This window comes from Neoarius graeffei, chromosome 1 (assembly GCF_027579695.1).
Source record: "Neoarius graeffei isolate fNeoGra1 chromosome 1, fNeoGra1.pri, whole genome shotgun sequence".
Classification (NCBI taxonomy): Eukaryota; Metazoa; Chordata; class Actinopteri; order Siluriformes; family Ariidae; genus Neoarius; species Neoarius graeffei.
The window spans coordinates 103,754,874-103,775,683 of record NC_083569.1 but is presented as its reverse complement, the minus strand read 5'-3'; the positions used below and the strand labels follow the sequence as shown (position 1 = coordinate 103,775,683).

The 20,810-nt window shown below is 41.9% G+C and overlaps 1 protein-coding gene across 2 annotated transcripts in view; it reads left to right on the top strand.

Moving 5' to 3' along the window:
- LOC132880299 (desmoglein-2-like protein) overlaps positions 1-20,810 on the top strand; it is a 352,687-nt gene that overhangs the window by 14,523 nt on the left and 317,354 nt on the right. For both annotated transcript variants that reach the window (XM_060913787.1, XM_060913783.1), the window contains exons 4-5: positions 18,046-18,187; positions 20,469-20,635. In XM_060913787.1, coding sequence (XP_060769770.1) covers positions 18,046-18,187; positions 20,469-20,635 — 309 coding nt within the window. The remainder of the gene's footprint in view (positions 1-18,045; positions 18,188-20,468; positions 20,636-20,810) is intronic.

Sequence of the window (20,810 nt, the reverse complement as noted above, 5' to 3'; positions counted from 1 at the left end):
TTAATGATTTAAGAAAATAATGATGTGTCTGTGGTGCAAGTTTCATGCTCTGCTCCGGACATCCACTCCGGAGATTACGAATCTCTCATGCCAGCGCCGATCCGAATCCGGAACGGGAATTCTTTCATGTCTGCACTCACTTCCTGGTTTTCTCTGCTGTTATAAAAACACCATTCATAGAGGAAGGCAAAAAAAAAAAGGAGGTGCGAAGGGCTGGAGAACACTGTAATCGGGGTAAACGCGGAAGGTTTGAACTCTAAAAACTTCAACTGTACAGTGAATGTAAAGTGGACAATGGCAGAAGAATCAGATGGTTATAGACAAGATAAAGAGAAGGTGGATGATATGTTTTGGGAGGAAGTGAGGAGAAAGCAAGTGAGACGACGAAGATCAGATGGTAGCAATAGTAGCGGATCTGTAGAAACAGTTAAGAGAAGTAAACCTATGAGTAAACCTGGGCCCTGTACTACGAAGCGGGTTTTCTGGCTTACCAGGGTAACTTCGAGAGTAACTTGATCACGTGCAGCGTAACTTCCCGATTAACCCATACTACGAAAGTTGGCTATGTTCAAACCGAGGTATGCTGCCATGGCAACTTACGCTGCATCTCAAACCTGCTCGTCTCAGGTTATGTTCTTGGTTAACCCGAGGTTTCCGATTAACCACACCCTTTTTAAACACCACCTCTCCACCGACATTTCCTCTAGAGACAATGCCAGCGTACCTGGATGACCTGTGCGATATCGGAGCGCAGATTAGAGATGGGATTTATGGCTCTTTGATGGGATCCGCATCTTTGTGATCCGTTCTTTGAAAAGAGCCGTTCAAAAGACTGGCTCATTTGGCTCTTTTTAAATATTTATTCAGTTTTAAGAAGACAGTGTCTAAAGAAGCCAGATCCCTCTGCTTAGACAGTGACATCAATATTTCTGGACATACCTTTTATATAAAGCAACCTAGACTTACATTATTGTAACCCCTAAACGCTCATAAATAACCATTAAAAAACAATGAGGGCTTCAATGAATGTCCATGCAGAACGGCTTTTCTGTAAAAAAAAAAAAAAACACTCAAGAACATAGTTATCAAGAACGCAAGAATATTTTATAGAAAAACACTTGTTTTACAAAAATATTTAAGTCTGAGATACAAAATAGATACAACTACAATAAATATAACACAAGAACTAGTTATCACACAAGAACATTTTAATAGAAAAAAACAAACTTTCTATATTAAAAATATTGAAATTGTAACAAAAATAGATATAACTAAACAGTCAGATAAATAGATAAAGTTATAACAAGAACATAAGATTATTTTAATAGGAAAAAACAAACTCTTAATGCAAAAAAAATTATTAGAAAAATAGATACAACTAGACAAACAGATAAATAAATAAAATACACAAAAATAGAACAAACAAAATGACGATAGAATAAATTAAATGAACGTCCGTGCAAAGTAGTTTTCCCACAATATTATCATTAATATCACACAACAACATTATAAACTATATACAAAACAATTTGAACTATTAGGCAAACAGATAAAACTTGAATAAATAAAAGGCAAATGAATGCTTGCTTGCACGCGCACACATGCACACACCATTATGAATGATGTTTTTATATTTCATTTTCACCTGTTGCCAAGTGCGTTTGGCACTGCTGTTGCCTCTGAAATGTTCACAGGACATACACCAACTTAGTCAAAGGGACTGAACAGTCAGTCATCCTAATTCATGTGACTCTGTGCACATATCAGCTTAAGTAGGCTACTCCATGAATTTACCATACCAAATTTTATTCAGGATTTTTCGGACATTAAACAAGCTATATATGACTGGGGCCACGTCGAAGGACCATTTTCTGTGACTTGTGATTGATCATGAAGCTTTCTCTCATCCTATACTTCTGTTCTGGAACATGTAGAAGGGAGAATGTACTTGCGCATTTACCCGATCGGCAGTTCGTTGCCAACATGCTTGCCGCTCCTTATTGGCAGCCACTGTGTTAGATTTTGCTCTTAATGTTGTTTTGAACTCCTCGTAGCTTTGCATTATGACAGCGCATTCTTCCTCCGTGAAGTATGGTGCCATTGTGAACAGTGGTGATTTGCACTGATAACCTCCCCTTTAACATGAACGCGCATTAACCCTGATTAGGTTAAACCAGGTTCAACAAATCAACTTCATAACCGGCGTCGTAGTACCGTTTAACCCCAAACAAGATAACCAGGTTTTGTCAACCCCGGTTTAGCGGGGGAACCCTGGGTTACTTCTGGGTAGGTTAACCTCCGTTCGTAGTACAGGGCCCTGATAAGGAACCAGCTTGGAAAGTTATCATAGTTTTTGAACAACAAGGGCCAGATTTACACCCCATTCATGTCACCAAAGCCATAGAAAAAGAAATAGGTAAAATCAATCATGCACGCTTCTTAGGAAATGGAAGACTAATGATTTTTGCGATATCTGAAGATCAGAGAAGGGAAATCTTAAAGAAAACATCACTAAATGGATATAAAATAACATCACACATCCCAGGAGCAATAGCTAAGAAAAGAGGAGTTATAACAGGGATTCCAGTTTCAGTATCCATTGAAGATATTAAGAATAACCTGAAAGGAGGAGAGATAGTGGATGCAAAACGACTCACCAAAGGTAAAGAGAAAACAGAAAGCCTATCGATTTTACTTTAAAGATGAAATGCCTGACAAGATACAAATGGGTTTCATGTGCTACCCAGTGAGAGAATATATTCCTCCCCCTTTGCGATGTTTTAAATGCCAACGATTTGGACATGTAGCAGCCCAATGTAAGGGTAAACTTAGATGTGCAAAGTGTGGAGAAGGACGTGAATATGGGAAATGTGGAGAAAATGTTCAGTTAAAATGCTGCAATTGTGCAGGTCAGCATAGTGCTGCTTATGGAGGATGTGAGAGGCAGAAAGAAGCAAAGGAGGTCCAGAAATATAAAGTAACTTATCAAGTCTCATATGCAGATGCATTAAAGGAAATAAATAAAGCTAAGAAAGACACCAATGCTAATAGAAATGTCTCTCCATCAAAGCAAGTTTCTTGGACTCCAATAAATTATGCCCACAGCTCTAGCTTTGTAAGACAGAATGATGATGGGACCAATATGTCTCAGCTAACAAAGGTAGGCCTAACAAAGTCTAACCCAGAGCCAAAATGTTGTGAATGTAAAACACGCATTACAAATGAGACCCTTTTGATTAAGGAAAATGAATTTATTGCATTCATTTGTACCATAGTAAATGTTACAATGCAACACTCTAGTAAGAGTGACCGAATTAGATCAGTTGTAAAAACTGCAAATGATTTTTTGGGTATTATAACTAAAGCTGATGAAATTCATGAAATGTTAAATAGCAAGTATGGAGAGTCACAAGTTGGTTAAATGCCTAATGGTTTTTATCATTCTCCAGTGGAATGCAAGAAGTCTGATTGCAAATGGACAGGAGTTTAAAAGGTATGTTGAAGAATTAAGCAGTAAACCAGATGTTATATGCATTCAGGAATCATGGTTAAAACCACATTTGGATTTTGTCTTAAAAGGTTACAACAGTATAAGACAGGATAGAATAAAAGATAGAGGAGGGTGTGTGACCTTTATCAAAGAAGGGATATCATACAGACATTTAAAAACAGCTGAAGAGCATGAATGTATTGTGAGTGAAATTTTTAATGGTGATAATGGCAAATATACAATTGCTAATTATTATAACCCATGTAAAGCTTTAATAAATGGGCTGTTGAGAGATATTTTCAAAAGATCTCATAGAGAAATATGGTGTGGGGACTTTAATGCCCATAACAGTCTATGGGGAAGTAATTATACAGATCTGAATGGGGAAGTTGTAGAAGAAATGATAAATGACAGAATGCTTGTATGTTTTTAAATAATGGTACTGGTACAAGGATAAATGTATACAAAAATAAAACATCATGTATTGATCTAACTCTGGTAGACAGGAAATTAGCCAGTATATGCGAGTGGGAAGTTGATCTAAATACAAGCATTGGTAGTGATCACTTTCCAATATTTTGCAGAGTAGGAATTGAATTGAAAACTGAAGAGAGTTACATACATCACAAGTGGAATTTTATTAAAGCAGATTGGGAGAAATTTTTACATAGTTGCAATAATGAAAAAATGAAAAACATGCCGGAGAAAGATCAAACTATAGATCAGGTGAATAATAATATAACCATTCCTGTTATCACTGCAGCTAGTCAAAGTATTCCTATCAGTAAAAGTCAGAAGAAAAAAGTGAATGTCTCATGGTGGAATCAAAAGTGTCAAGAAGTCATTAAAGACAGAAACAGAGCTTTCAAATATTGCGTAAAACATTAACTATGGATAATCTTATGGAATACCAAAGGAAAAAAGCTCTAGCAAGGAAAGTGATTAAACAAGTCAAAAGGGAATCTTGGAGACAGTTTTGTGCTACAATAGGTAGGGAGACAACTTTGAATAAGATGTGGATGATGGTTAAAAAAATGTCAGGCAGGTATAAGCCATCAAATATTCCTGTGTTAATTAGTGACAAGAATTTACAAGCTATATCAGACAATGAAAAGGCTAATATGTTGGCTAAAATATTTGCAGACATACATAAAGGAGATCATCTTGACGAGTGTTATAAAAAAAAGGAAAGAGGAAATTTTAAGAGCAAATAAAGGTATATTAAATGCTAAAACAGGAACAGGGTCAATACTTGATGAAGACTTTACATTACCAGAGTTAAAAATGGCTGCTGCTAATACAGCGTACTCATCACCAGGAATTGACAAATTATGTTATGCCATGTTTAGGAAACTCCCTGACAAAATGCTGGAAAAGATCCTTGAACTATTTAATAAAATTTGGAATGAAGGCAAATTACCCATATTATGGAAAAAGGCAGTAATTCTTCCATTTCCTAAACCTGGGAAAGATTCTAGTAATCCAGGTAACTACAGACCAATAGCTTTAACCTCACACTTAGGAAAGTTAATGGAAAAATTGGTAGTGGCCAGATTAAATTACTTTCTGGAAAAGGAAGACTTGCTTAAAGGCTATCAAACAGGATTTAGAAGAAGTAAATCAACTAGTGATGCTCTTGTTAAACTTTGTAATGAGGTTGAAAAGATGTTAGTTATGAAAGAGGTAATGGTGGCAGTTTTTCTGGATATTGAAAAAGCTTATGATACAATGTGGAGAGAGGGACTATTAGTCAAATTAGAGAAGATTGGAATTGATGGGAAAATGTATAATTACATCCTTGACTTTTTATCACATCGTACCTTGAGGGTCAGAGTAGGAAATGGACTATCAGATGAGATCATGGTAGAAAGTGGTATTCCACAAGGGAGTGTCATCAGCCCTATTTTATTCAACCTCATGATTAATGACATATTTGAGAAAGGAAGAGAAGGATTATTGTATGCAGATGATGCTGTGATTTGGAAAAGGGGGCGTAACATTTCACATATTGTGGAAAGCATACAAAGAGATGCAAATACTAGAACAGTGGGGAATAGACTGAGGATTCAAGTTCTCTATACAAAAATCTAAGGTAATGTTTTTTACTAAAAAGAAGGTTCCAGAGACTTATAAAGTAATGTTATATAATCAAACACTTGGAAGAGTAAAAACATTCAAATATCTGGGGATGGTGATGGATGAAAGACTTACATGGAAACATCACATAGTACATATAGAAACTAAGTGCAAAAAAGTATTAAACCTTATGAGAACGATTTCTGGGCAACACTGGGGTGCGGATATAGAATCACTCATGAACATGTACAAAGCACTAATCAGATCAACCATAGATTATGGATGTATAGTTCTGCATGTACAACATCTATTAGGAAGCTTGAAAGAGTTCAGTTTAAAGGCCTAAGGATTGCCTTAGGAGCAATCAAAACAACGCCTACCTGTGTACTGTTAGTCGAGGCTGAGGAACCCCCAATTAAATTAAGATTTGAGAAACTGTCTTTAACATACTGGGTTAGGCTTATGGGGAGTACAAATAATCCTGCTCTGTCTGTGCTAAACAACAGTTGGGAATACCAATTAAAGAGTCCTGGTTTTGGGTGGAAAGTTAATGACATGGGGGAGAAATATGGAATTAAAGACTTTAGCTTTAGTCCTGCACTTGTTTTGAGCAAAGTTCCCCCATGGATGTTGCCAGTCCCAAAAGTTGATCTAGAACTGCTGAAAGAGAAAATGGAACAAACTAATGAACGGGCATTAGCTATGTACTGTGAAAGACATCTTATATCTAAATACTATGGGTTTGTAAAGATATTTACAGATGGGTCAAAAGATATACAAAATGGTCATTGTGGAATTGGGATTTTTATCCCAAAATTTAACAAAAGTTATGGATATAGATTAAGTAATTTTTATCAATATACACAATAGAGTTAACTGCAATAATTACTGCACTGAGATGGATTGAAGAAATCAAACCACTTAGATCTGTTATATGCTCTGACTCACTTGCAGTTTTGCTCAGCCTTGAATCAGGTAATACAGTAAGAGAGGATCTGGTAATTGAGACAAGACATTTGCTATTAAATATTAGAAACCTTGGAATATTAGTTCAATTTTGTTGGGTCCCAGCACATGTAGGAATTAAAGGAAATGAAATGGCTGACAAAATTGCCAAGAAAATGCTGGAAAAAGAACATATAGGAATTAATATCTCAATGGGGAAGGGAGAAGCAAAAACTAAACTTAAGTCAGAAATGCTGATCAAATGGCAACATGATTGGAAGGCAGAGCACAATGCCAGGTTCTACCAATCAAATCAGGGAAATGTTTGGGAAAAAAGGGCTACAGGTCTCAACAGAAGGGAAGAGGTTGTGTATAGTAGACTAAGGTTGGGTCACACATGTCTTAATGGTACATTGCAGATAGTAGGGAAGAGTAATGGGTTATGCAGGTACTGCCAAGTTAAAGAGGATGTAGATCATGTTCTATTTAACTGTTACAGATACTCAGAACCAGAATTTTTTTCCTATTGGTTCGTTCCGAACAGAAACGGAATTTTAACGTTTCCGGTTTTGGGTTCCACCATTAAATAGACGTTCCCGAACCGGTTAGAACAAAAAAATTTCGTTCCCGGAATGGTTAATTACATTCCCTGTCAGCTGTTTAACAAATGGCTATAAAATTATGTCTCTGTCTCATCCAGCTTAAGCCAAATGTAGGCTAATTCTATTACAACCTTCATTAAATAAGACAAGAAATAATTCAAAACAATTATTATTTCAAATGTTGGCGATTTGGATTCTCAGTATGTCTTCCCATCTACACAAACAGAAAAAGTGCCAAAAATGAAAGATAATTCGTTTAGTGTGTTACCAAAGGCTAGTCAGGCCCTATAGAGGGCTACCGCATGACGTCACCGCGCCGCGAGATTTTGTTAGGCGCCATATTGGAAGACCAAGTACACATCTATGCAAGTACATACATTCATAAAACAAACTACACCTGAAATGTAGCCAGGGCCGGTTCTGCCCTAATCTGGACCCGGGTGCAACATCGCGCAACCCCCCCCCCCCAAAAAAAAAACCACCAGTCTAAATCAGGACAACCATCACATAACTATAACTATAAACATTTTATATCAACTATTTTAACTAAATGGGCTATAATAAATAAGCCTGCAGGCAGCCACAGCGGGCTGCCTCAGAAAAGTAACCATTCAATGACACAACTGAAAGCCTGCAGCCACGGTGGGCTGCCTCAGAAAAGTAACCATTTGTCCTACCTTAAAACTCGTTTTGCATTTTCTGCCTCCTTTTTTGTATTTTCGACCCTCCGTTTATTTTCTTTCCTTTTCTGAAAACCCGATTTGTGTCCAGACATTTTGTTCTGCTACCAACGAACTAACTCGTCAGGTCTCGTCTCTCGAGCCCGCGATGATTCCCGTGGGAAGGGCAACAACTGATACATTTTTACAAACAGCCAATAGGGAGGTTGCAACATTCAGGCTCTTCTTTGCTCAGACACTCAGTAATGCACTTACTCACTTATTATCACATGGAGACGTGATAGTAGTCCACCTTCCCGCTCTCTCCATTCAGTCAGCGAACGTCACACAGGAAGTGAACCCCAGCGGGTCATAGAAACTTGCGCACGAGAAGAATTACTTTTTTTATTTGTAGGCTACGGAAACTTTGAGGAACGAAATAAAAACCGGTATTAACTGGTTACCATTATTTTTAATAAGCGTTTCTGTTCCGGAACATAAAAAATAATAAAGTTTCTGGTTTCGTTTCTGTTCCATGTGAAATAGAAAAAGTTCCCGGTTTTCGTTTTCGTTCCTTGAACCGGTTCAAAGCCCTGCTCAGAACACAGACGACAGTGGAAAGAAAGAGAGGCAGAAAATGGAATAGTGAATATCCTGAAAGAAGTAGGAATGCAAAGAGAAAATGAAATCCCTATTTATTTTTCTCAATAACTCCGGTCTAATGAAAAGGATTTAATTTTTGTTTTGTTTGTTTACTTGATCAAATAGCCATAGTCTGCTAAGTCCCTTTACATACTCCTGTACAGTAGGTGGCGGTATGCACCAAAGCGATGTAATCTGCTAATAAACTAAGAAGAAGGAGGAACTTTGCCAGAACATCTTGCTTTGCTTCTAGATGTTTCTGCGCCTCTGTTATGTTTCATGGTTGTTTGCTCAAGCTCATTTTTCTAGTTCATGGTTTTTGCACTAAGGGTTTATTCTAGTTCATGTTTTTTTGCACTAGGGGTGTTTTCTTGTTTTAATTTTTTTGTTCTAGCATTTTTTGTCCTTGCCTGTTTCGTGTTTTTGTCTAGTTTTCTGTCTCTTGTTATCTGGATTATTTTTGCCATTTGTTTTTGTCCCATTTGTTTACCCTTGTGCCATGCCCTTTTCCCTGATTAAATCTCTCTATTTATTTGATTACTGTCTGTGTTCTGCTTGTGGATCCTTATCTCAGCACACCTCCACGACCCCTAACAGCAAGTTGAATAGAAGGAGGACTCTGGGTTTCTTTTCTTTTTTGCATTCAATCTCCATTTGCATCGTGATTTACTACAACCAGAAATGTCACTTCTCCAACAGTGAATACGAGTACAAATTAATACAGCTGAACGGAACATATTCTATGAGCAGAAACTTCTTTCTGCCATTTTGCAAAAAAAAAAAAAAACTATGCAGGAGGAGGGAAGGTACTGAAAGCCGGAAGGCAACCCACACTGACATAGGCAGAACACACAGACAGGATTCGGAACTCAGAATCAAAACAGACTCTGCAGCTGTAATGTGGGAATAATACTATCACGCCACCTGCTTGAAAAAGATACTGCAATGCACTTCAAAAGTTAAGGATGATAGAATCGACAATTTGTATGCTTCAGCTCCTACCCCTGCTCTTTATAAGAACGCCTTCAGCTTCAGTCCAAATTTGACTTAATATCCACAAGTAAAACACAGACGCAGTTATTCCTTGCTAAACAACTTTTGAGACTGGGGATAAAGCGGGAAGATTATTAGCACACCAGGCGCGTGCAGCCACACTATCCAGATTGAGCCCCAAGATCAAATCCGTGTCAGGTGAAATTATCTCAGATCCTCATCTCATTCTCATCTCATTATTTCTAGCCGCTTTATCCTGTTCTACAGGGTCGCAGGCAAGCTGGAGCCTATCCCAGTTGACTACGGGCGAAAGGTGGGGTACACCCTGGACAAGTCGCCAGGTCATCACAGGGCTGACACATAGACACCGACAACCATTCACATTCACACCTACGGTCAATTTAGAGTCACCGGTTAACCTAACCTGCATGTCTTTGGACTGTGGGGGAAACCGGAGCACCTGGAGGAAACCCACGCAGACACGGCGAAAACATGCAAACTCCGCACAGAAAGGCCCTTTCCAGCCACGGGGCTTGAACCTGGACCTTCTTGCTGTGAGGCGACAGCGCTAACCACTACACCACCGTGCCGCCCCTACCTCAGATCCTATTGAGATTAAGATATTTTGAGGATGTGCATCAGATGTTTTTAGCTTCAATGTTGATGGGTGGTCCTTAAAAATGATTAAACAAACCATGAATGCAACTAAGCTGTGCATGATTACTGTAAGTGCATATACATTCAGTGGTGCTTGAAAGTTTGTGAACCCTTTAGAATTTTCTATATTTCTGCATAAATATGACCTGAAACATCAGATTTTCATACAAGTCCTAAAAGTAGATAAAGAGAATCCAGTTAAACAAATGAGACAAAAATATTATACTTGGTCATTTATTTATTGATATAAATGGTCCAGTGTTACATATCTGTAAGTGGAAAAAGTATGTGAACCTCTAGGATTAGCAGTTAATCTGAAGGTGAAATTAGAGTCAGGTGTTTTCAGTCAGTGAGATGACAATCAGGTGTGAGTGGGCACCCTGTTTTATTTAAAGAACAGGGATCTATCAAAGTCCGATCTTCACAGCACATGTTTGTGGAAATGTATCATGGTATGAACAAAGGAGATTTCTGAGGACCTCAAAAAAAGCATTGTTGATGCACATCAGGCTGGAAAAGGTTACAAAATCATCTCTAAAGAGTTTGGACTCCACCAATCCACAGTCAGATTGTGTACAAATGGAGGACATTTAAGACCATTGTTACCCTCCCCAGAAGTGGTTGGCCAACAAAGATTACTCCAAGAGCAAGGTGTGTAATAGTCGGCGAGGTCACAAAGGACCCCAGGGTAACTTCTAAGGCCAAGTTTACATTAGACCGTATCTGTCTCGTTTTCTTCGCGGATGCACTGTCCGTTTACATTAAACCACCTGGAAACGCCGGGAAACGGGAATCCGCCAGGGTCCACGTATTCAATCCAGATCGTGTGTGGTCCGGTGCTGTGTAAACATTGAGAATACGCGGATACGCTGTGCTGAGCTCTAGCTGGCGTCGTCATTGGACGTCACTGTGACATCCACCTTCCTGATTCGCTGGCGTTGGTCATGTGATGCGACTGCTGAAAAACGGTGCGGACTTCCGCCTTGTATCACCTTTCATTAAAGAGTATAAAAGTATGAAAATACTGCAAATACTGATGCAAATACTGCCCATTGTGTAGTTATGATTGTCTTTAGGCTTGCCATCCTTCCACTTGCAAGTGGTAAGTGATATGCACTGAGATCACACACACAGCGGCTCAGTCCCGAATCACTGCTCGTGCGCTATACTCACGCGCTCTGTGAGCTGCGCAGGGCCGGAGTGCGCACCCTCCAGAGGGCACTCGCTGTTCAGGGCGGAGTGATTTGGAGCGCAGGATGCCTGCGGAGCCGAGCGTATCCGTGTATTGGTGCTGCTGTGTGCACGCGAATCGTGTATTGGTGCTGCTGTGTGCACGCGAATCGTGTATTGGTGTTGCTGTGTGCACACTAATCGTGTATTGGTGTTGCTGTGTGCACACTAATCGTTTTAAAAACGTTAATCTGATGATCTGCTGATACGGTCTAATGTAAACCCCACCTAAGCATCTGAAGGCCTCTCTCACATTGGCTAATGTTAATGTTCATGAGTCCATCATCAGGAGAACACTGAACAACAATGGTGTGCATGGCAGGATTGCAAGGAGAAAGCTACTGCTCTCCAAAAAGAACATTGCTGCTTGTCTGCAGTTTGCTAAAGATCACATGGACAAGCCAGAAGGCTATTGGAAAAATGTTTTGTGGACAGATGAGACCAAAATTCTATTTTGGTTTAAATGAGAAGCATTATGTTTGGAGAAAGGAACACAGCATTAGAACCTTATCTCATCTTTGAAACATGGTGATGGTAGTATCATGATTTGAGCCTGTTTTGCTGCATTTGGGCCAGGACGGCTTGCCATCATTGATGGAACAATGAATTCTGAATTATACCAGCGAATTCTAAAGGAAAATGTCACGACATCTGTCCATGAACTGAATCTCAAGAGAAAGTGGGTCATGCAGCAAGACAACGACCCTAAGCACACAAGTCGTTCTACCAAAGAATGGTTAAAGAAGAAGAAAGTTAATGTTTTGGAATGGCCAAGTCAACATCCTGACCTTAATCCGATTGAAATGTTGTGGAAGAACCTGAAGTGAGCAGTTCATGTGAGGAAACCCACCAACATCCCACAGTTGAAGTTGTTCTGTATGGAGGAATGGGCTAAAATTCCTCCAAGCTGATGTGCAGGACTGATCAACAATTACCGGAAATGTTTACTTGCAGTGATTGCTGCACAAGGGGGTCACACCAGATACTGAAAGCAAAGGTTCATATACTTTTGCCACTCACAGATAGGTAATATTGGATCATTTTCCTCAATAAATAAATGACCAAGTATAATATTTTTGTCTCATTTGTTTAACTGGGTTCTCTTTATCTACTTTTAGGACTTGTGTGAAAATCTGAGGATGTTTTAGGTCATTGTAGAAATAGTTTAAGGTGAGTGGAGCACAGAAGCACGGCAGGCCAGAACTGAGTTCTCACAAAAACTTTTATTGCACTTTTCAGCGTCTTATTTTGCTCGCACACACACACGAGTGTTCAGGTTGGGGAGAGCTCCCTTCTTCTGCTCTCCCTCTCATCTTCTAGGGTGCGGTCACTGGGGAAGACAGACAAACACAGTCCCATCAGGTGCAGTGATTCTGCCACTTACCTTCTCTGACTCCGCCCTCCATTTACAGACCGACGCTTGACCATGTCCCCACTGCCACATACCCCCACTGCCTGACTCAGGCCGGGGAGCCATCCAGCCTGCAGCTGACTCCCCCCCCTTGCACCCCCGGCCTGTGGACCACCTCGAACTTAAATGGCTGGAGTGCCAGATACCAACGGGTGATCCGCGCATTGGCATCCTTCATGCGGTGGAGCCACTGCATGGGTGCGTGGTCCAAACAGCGTGTGAAAGGGAGCCCCAGCAGGTAGTAGCAGAGGGCAAGGACCACCCACTTGATGGCGAGGCATTCCTTTTCTATTGTGCTGTACCTGCCCTCGCGCACCAACAGCTTCTGGCTGATGTACAGCACTGGACGGTCCTCCCCCTCCACCTCCTGGGACAGAACAGCCCCCAGCCCTCTGTCCTACGCTCCTGTCTGCAAAACAAAGGGGAGAGAAAAGTCAGGGGAGTGTAATAGTGGCCCCCCACACAATGCAGCCTTTACCTCCGAGAAAGCACACTGGCATTGCTCCGCCCACTGGACCGGATCTGGTGCCCCCTTTTTAGTCAGATCAGTCAGTGGGCTGGTGACGTCCAAATAATTAGGTATAAACCTACGATAGTAGCCAGCCAGCCCCAGGAACTGTCTGACCCCCTTTTTGGTCTTGGGCCTTGGGCAGGCCGCAATCGCTGCTGTCTTATTGATTTGGGGACGCACCTGCCCATTGCCCAAGTGGAAACCCAGATACCGTACTTCCACCTGCCCAATCGCACACTTCTTCAGGTTGGCTGTGAGTCCCGCTCGCCTCAGTGACCTAAGGACGGCTCTTAGATGTTCTAAGTGCCGCGGCCAGTCATTACTATAAATAATAATATCATCCATGTATGCAGCCTCATAGGTGGAATGGGGGCGGAAAACCCTATCTATAAGCCGCTGGAATGTAGTGGGCGCCCCAAACAGCCCAAACGGAAGCCTAATGAACTGATGTAAGCCAAACGGTGTGGAAAAGGCAGTTTTCTCTCTGGATAGCGGAGTCAAGGGGATCTGCCAATATCCCTTTGCAAATCCAGTGTCAAATAAAAATGAGCCCGGCCTAGTCGATCGAGCAACTCTTCAATACGAGGCATTGGGTACGCATCACATTTAGACACTGCATTGACTTTTCTATAGTCCACACAGAACCAGACTGACCCGTCGGCCTTGGGAACCAAGACCACCGGGCTGCTCCAGTCACTGTGGGACTCCTCGACAATGCCCATTTCGAACATGGCCTCGAGTTCTTCCTAAACCACCTTTTTTTTGTGTTCGGGCAGTCTGTAAGGGCGGCTGTGCACTACTACCCCAGGGGGCGTCTCAATGTGGTGTTCTATGAGGTGAATGCGGCCGGGCAGGGGCGAGAACATGTCAGAAAATTCTGTCTGCAACTGGGTGACCTCCGTGAGTTGGGTTGGAGAGAGGTGGTCTCCACAGGGGACCGGAGCGGTGGGTGATGTCAATTTTCCTTTTTGAACTTCCGGCCCCAGCTCCGCCTTCTCTGGAACCACTGACACCAATGCCATGGGGACTTCCTCGTTCCAAAGTTTTAACAGATTGAGGTGGTAAATCTGTAATGCCTCACCCCTGTCCGTTCGCCTTACCTCATAGTTGATGTCCCCGACTCGCCATGTGACCTCAAAGGGTCCTTGCCACCTGGCAATCAATTTGGAGCTCAATGTGGGCAACAACACGAGTACTTTATCTCCCAGTGTGAATTCCCTAAGGCGCGTGCCCCTGTTGTACAGACAGACTTGACATTCTTGAGCCTGCTGCAAATTCTCCTGGGTTAGGTGCGTGAGTGTGTGGAGTTTGGTGCGCAGGTCGATAATGTATTGAATTTCATTTTTACTTGTTGAAGGTCCCTCCTCCCAATTTCCATGCAGCACATCTAGAATGTCACGCGGCTCACGCCCATATAATAATTCGAATGGGGAGAACCCTGTGGAGGCTTGCGGGACCTCTCGCACTGCGAATAACAGGGGCTCAAGCCATTTATCCCAGTTGCATGCATCCTCGCTTACAAATTTCCGAATTATGTTCTTGAGGGTGTGATTGAACCGTTCGACTAAGCCATCCATTTGTGGGTGATAAACGCTGGTGTGGATAGGCTTAATTCCCAGTAACCCATACAGTTCACGCAGTGTGCATGACATATAAACGTAGTGCCTTGATCAGTCAGAATTTCTTTGGGGATTCCGACTTGGGAGATGACGCGGAAGACTGCTTCTACAATACTACGTGGTGAGATATTGCGAAGAGGCGCTGCTTCCGGATATCGCGTTGCATAGTCCACCACAACTAAAATAAAGCGATATCCTCGTGTTGACTGATCTAATGGCTCAAAGAGATCTATCCCAATTCTTTCGAACAGGGTCTCGATTAATGGCAGAGGGCGCAAAGGTGCTTTTGGAATGGCTGTGGGATTTACTAACTGGCATTCGCGGCACACTGTACACCACCTACGGACATCGCCGTGAATCCCTGGACAATAGAACCGGGCCATTATTTTGGCTAGTGTCTTATCCTGCTCCAAGTGTCCGGCCGTGGGATTAAAGTGAGCTGCCTGGAATATACATTTCCGGCGGCTCTTTGGGATTAAAAGCTGTGTTATCAGTTCCTTAGTCTGAGTGTCCTGCATCACTTGGTGTAACCTATCCTTAATAATGGAGATATAGGGGAAGGACGGGGTGGCATTTGGCTGGAGCGTTTGACCATCGATTACTCTCACTTGGTCAAACGCATGCCGCAGAGTTTCGTCTCACGACTGCTCTAACAGGAAATCTGCGAGGGATTCCCTGAGAGAGGGAGGAGGAGCCTGCTGCTCCTCACTCTGATGCAGTGATGATGTAGACGGCTCTGTGACAGCTGCTCCCGCCAATGCCACACTGGGACCTCCCCCCATTAAATTATGGCAGGCCCCACTCTTCACTAAATGTGCCATTTAGTGAAGACAAGGCATTGGGGAAAGCACAATTGATGAAGGTGTTGTGTGCGCATGGGGATGTTCACAACTACCCTTTAGTGTCAGTCCACATTCTATTTCGAGGGGAGAAATTTAGAGTAAAGGCGGCAGTTAATCCTTGCCTTACCCACTCGATAATTTTGGGGACTGATTGGCCAGGATTTAGGGAATTAGGGAACTTCTTCAAGCGATTCAACCAGTCCACGTCCCCCCCACCCTCCCCCTCACTGCAGCCATCTCTCCTTCTTCCCTCAACACACCTCCCCCCAGTCATCGCAACAGCCCCCTCCTCCTCTTCCCTCACCTCAACACTGACTCCTCCATGCATCACTAGCAGACCAGGTCAGAGGTCAACTGAGGAAGCTTCACCCCAGGAAAGCAGCAGGCCCGGACAAGGTGTGTCCCCGACTACTGAAGACCTGCGCTGCTGAACTGGGTGAACCACTCCAATGTATCTTCAACCTCAGCCTGCAGCTGGGGAGAGTGCCCACCCTCTGGAAGACATCGTTCCAGTTCCCAAGAAGAACTGGCCCAGAGAGCTGAACGACTTCTGATCAGTGGCACTCACTTCACATCTGATGAAGATGTTCGAGCGGCTCTTTCTAAGCCTCCTCAGACCTCAGGTGCAACATGCTCAAGACTGTCTGCAGTTTGCATACCGGGCAGGTGTTGGTGTGGAAGACACCATCCTCTACCTGCTACACCGAGCCCACTTGCATCTGGATAAGGGAAATGGCACAGTGAGGATCCTCTTCTTGGACTTCTCGAGTGCCTTCAACACCATCCAGCCCCTATTGCTTCAGGACAAACTGAACAGGATGCGAGTGGACCCATGCCTGGTCACCTGGATCTCTAGCTACCTCACTGACAGGCCGCAGTATGTCAGGCTGAAGGACATCATGTCTGACACTGTGATTAGCAGCACCAGAGCACCCCAGGGCACAGTGCTGGCCCCTCTTCTCTTTACCCTGTACACCGCAGACTTCTGCTACAATTCGGAGCTGTGTTACATTCAGAAGTTTGCCAATGACACAGCCATATTGGGGTGTATCAGGTATGACAGAGAGGAGGAGTATAGGATCCTGGTGAGGGGCTTTGTCATTTGGTGCAACAGGCCTTAGGAGGCTGCGGTCCTTTAACATCTGCAGAAAACTCCTGTGGATGTTCTGTCTGTGGTCGCCAGTGTCCTATTTTATACCATGGTACTGGGGGGGGGCAGCACATCCAAGAAGGACACATCCAGGCTGGACAAACTGATCAGGCGGGCCGGCTCTGTGGTCGGCATGAAGCTGGACTCTCTGGTGATGGTGGCAGAGAAGAGGACTATGGATAAACTACTGAACATCATGGAGCATGCCAGTTACCCTCTGCACACCATCATCAGCAACCAGAGGAGCCTGTTCAGTGACAGAATGCTCCTTCCCGAGTGCAGGACTAACAGACTTAAAACCTCCTTTGTCCCTCATGCCATCAGACTGTACAACTCCCCTCTGGGGGGGAGGAGGGGTAACAGAAGGTCAGAGGATGGGAAGGAGCAGTAGCCTAGCCTGACAAAAAGCAATACTGGGCAATGTGCAATATAAATGTGCAATACCTCTCCTGCTGGACTTTTTTCATATCTTTTATTCATATATTTGTATATGTAAATATTTATCTAGAAGTTTTCTAAATACTTTATCTAGAAGTTCTCTCTTTTTTCTATTCTCTGTTTATCCTGTAATGATGCTACTGGAATTTTATTTTCCCTGAGGGAACCCTCCCAAAGGGATCAATAAAGTTCTATCTAATCTAATCAGTTAACCTAACCTGCATGTCTTTGAACTGTGGGGTAAACTGGAGCACCCAGAGGAAACCCACACAGACATGGGGAGAACATGCAAACTCCACACAGAAAGGCCCCTGTCGGCCACTGGGCTTGGACCCAGAACCTTCTTGCTTGAGGAGACAGTGCTAACCACGACACCACCATGCTGCCCCTTGGTCGTTTCAGATTTGGTCAAATTTGTTGAAGTATAATTTAAATAAATTAATTTGTTCAATTGAACTAAACTACTACAGAATGAATAGTGCTCACAAAACCCTAATTTACATATATAGGACTTTTTTCCTCACCCAAATTTGCATGATTTCCACAGTTATTCTTTAGAAATCACCTGCAACACATGTCTGACAGAGGCCTGAATGTCTTGCATTATACAGTATTAGAATTTGCTCAAAATATAAACTGAATACATGTTGATTGAAGCATTGTTTTGACAGATACTGAAACATCTGGATCACATGCTGTATAGAATGCTATGTTCAGTACATGCAAGAATTCTCAAAACTCTCAAGCATTTACATGAATGGTGTGTGTGTGTTTATTTAGCTCAAAGGGACAGCAATGCTACCAGATGGACAAAAGGCTGAAAATGACCTCAAGTTCAGAATCATTGTTGAAGACCAGAATGACTGGCCCCCTTCTTTTATTATTTCATTCACTGGTTCTGTTGAAGAGCTCAGTGACAAAGGTACATGGACTTTTTTTTTTTCATTTTATCATAATGTGGGTTTTCTTGTTTCCCTATAACAGCACATTCAATAGTATTTTACTGCATAGCAATTTGCTAACATTTTTTTTTTATTCAACATGTCATAGTTTTAAACATTTTATATTTACATTTAAGGTTGTGGAATATCCACAAGACATCCTGTTCCTGAATCGCATGCATTATTTCATCTCATCTCATTATCTCTAGCCACTTTATCCTGTTCTACAGGGTCGCAGGCAAGCTGGAGCCTATCCCAGCTGACTACGGGCGAAAGGCGGGGTACACCCTGGACAAGTTGCCAGGTCATCACAGGGCTCGCATGCATTATAAAAGTTATAAACATCAACCTTCCCTCATCAGCCTATTTTTTTCTCTTTTGAAATAAATAACACAAAAAATGCAGATGTAATTTCACAAAAAAAAAAAAAAGCTGAATGTTTTTCCAGGATTAGCAAACTTCCTGACATTTACAAAGCACTGACACTGGAAACTCCTGCCTTAATTTTTTTTCGAATCCTCACAGAAAACTTCACCAGATCAACAATTATGTTTTTTTTTTCCTTGGCTAACTAACAACAATACAATAATACATATGAGCTGTTAGTCTAGAAAAAAAAATGTTTTCAAGACAAGTGTGTTAAAGGTGTCCTGCCTTTCAGATTTTTCAAGTGTAGGTCATAAAAAGAATTTTCCCTGACATGCAATTATTTTTGTTTAGTGGACCGAAAACTACTGAATTTAAATCACAGACTTCCAATTTTAGTTTTTTTTTCTTTTTTTTTAAATAGAAGAATTAATGAATTTGGAGCCACATGGCCTCTACTATTTTTTCTTGCTTCACCATGACACAATACAAGATACGAATCATCATGCATCACATGGTGGACTTTCCCTGTTTGTGCAAGGCATTGTGGGATACAAATTTGAAACGGGAGAGGAAAATGGAGGACATGAAGGAAACGTGAAAGACTGACTACAGTAACGGAAAGCGAGAAGAAAAGACGTTATGTTGTGAAGGAAAGGAAACGCTGGACCAAACGAATAAATATCAGTGGTCAGCGAGCACCTCGGTGTGATCAGCTGTTCGTTTAGCAACAGAATGATGTAACTGTCAGTGCACAGTCAAAATAAACTTGTAGATGGCAGTAATGCAACACTGGATGCTGCATGCGGGAAAACCCAACAGAAGAAGGAAAAGAAGAAGAAGCAGGGCTCCAGAGCATGAGCACACTGGACTTCCTCTGTCTGCTCGACTGTGAGCAATTTCATGCACAATATTTGCTAGGGAATCCCTTCAAATTAAATAACTTCCCAGCCACAGAATGGCCTGTTTTTTGTTTTTTTGTTTTTGTTTTGTTTTTTAGATATTACAGAAATAAACATATCACAATGACCAAATTTCTGAAGGAAACTAAATTTCACCAATTTTATGAAATTGAAAGGCCATATAGATAAGATAAGATAGCCTTTATTGTCATTGCACAGTCACCCATACAATGAAATTGACGTGCCACAACTGAAGGTGTATTAAAAACATAAAAACAAGAACACATAAAAACAAAAAATTGCTCATGTCATGAAAATGGAACGAACAAATAAATAAATAAATAAAATCAACAGGCGACATCGTGGTGTAGTGGTTAGCGCTGTTACCTCACAGCAAGATGGTCTGGGTTTGAGCCCCGTGACTGGCGAGGGCCTTTCTGTGTGGAGTTTGCATGTTCTCCCCGTGTCCATGTGGGTTTCCTCCGGGTCCTCCGGTTTCCCCCACAGTCCAAAGACATGCAGGTTAGGTTAACTGGTGACTCTAAATTGACCGTAGGTGTGAATGCGAGTGTGAATGGTTGTCTGTGTCAGCCCTGTGATGACCTGGCGACTTGTCCAGGGTGTACCCCGCCTTTCGCCCGTAGTCAGCTGGGATAGGCTCCAGCTTGCCTGCGACTCTGTAGAACAGGATAAAGCGGCTACAGATAATGAGATGAGATGAGACTTTCTGGCCAATCAGAATCAAGAAATTAAAAGTGTTTTACTATATTTTAATGTCCAATCAGCTGCCCATAAGAGTGTCATTAATAATAAGTGGATTCATTAATGGCCATATCTGTGATGTCTCAGGAAAATATTTTGATGTAATTTGTCACAATATCAATTTTGCAACATCATATTTGGCATTCTGATTTTCTTTGGGAAAAGGGGAATATGGTCCATAATGAATGTATGTCATATGGTTCTGTTTCATTGTTAATACTCTTTGTCCTAGACACTTCTGTAATTACAGTCACAGCCTATGATGGTGATGAGCCAGGCACACCGAATTCAAAAATTGCATACAGGATTATTCAGCAGGAGCCGGCGAGAGAGTCAATGTTCAAAATTGAGCGATCGTCTGGTGAAATCAAAGTCAAAATGAACACTCTGGACAGAGAGGTGAGCACCTCAGTCATAAAAAGTAGACATCACAATCACTATTGTAAGTTCATCAACAGCCTTTTTGAAAGTGAGCAATTCCAGGAAGAGAACCCTGTCAAAGACATTTACATATTAGACAATATTTAGTTAGAAAAGATTAGAATCTGAGCTTCATACAATCTGAGCTTTATTA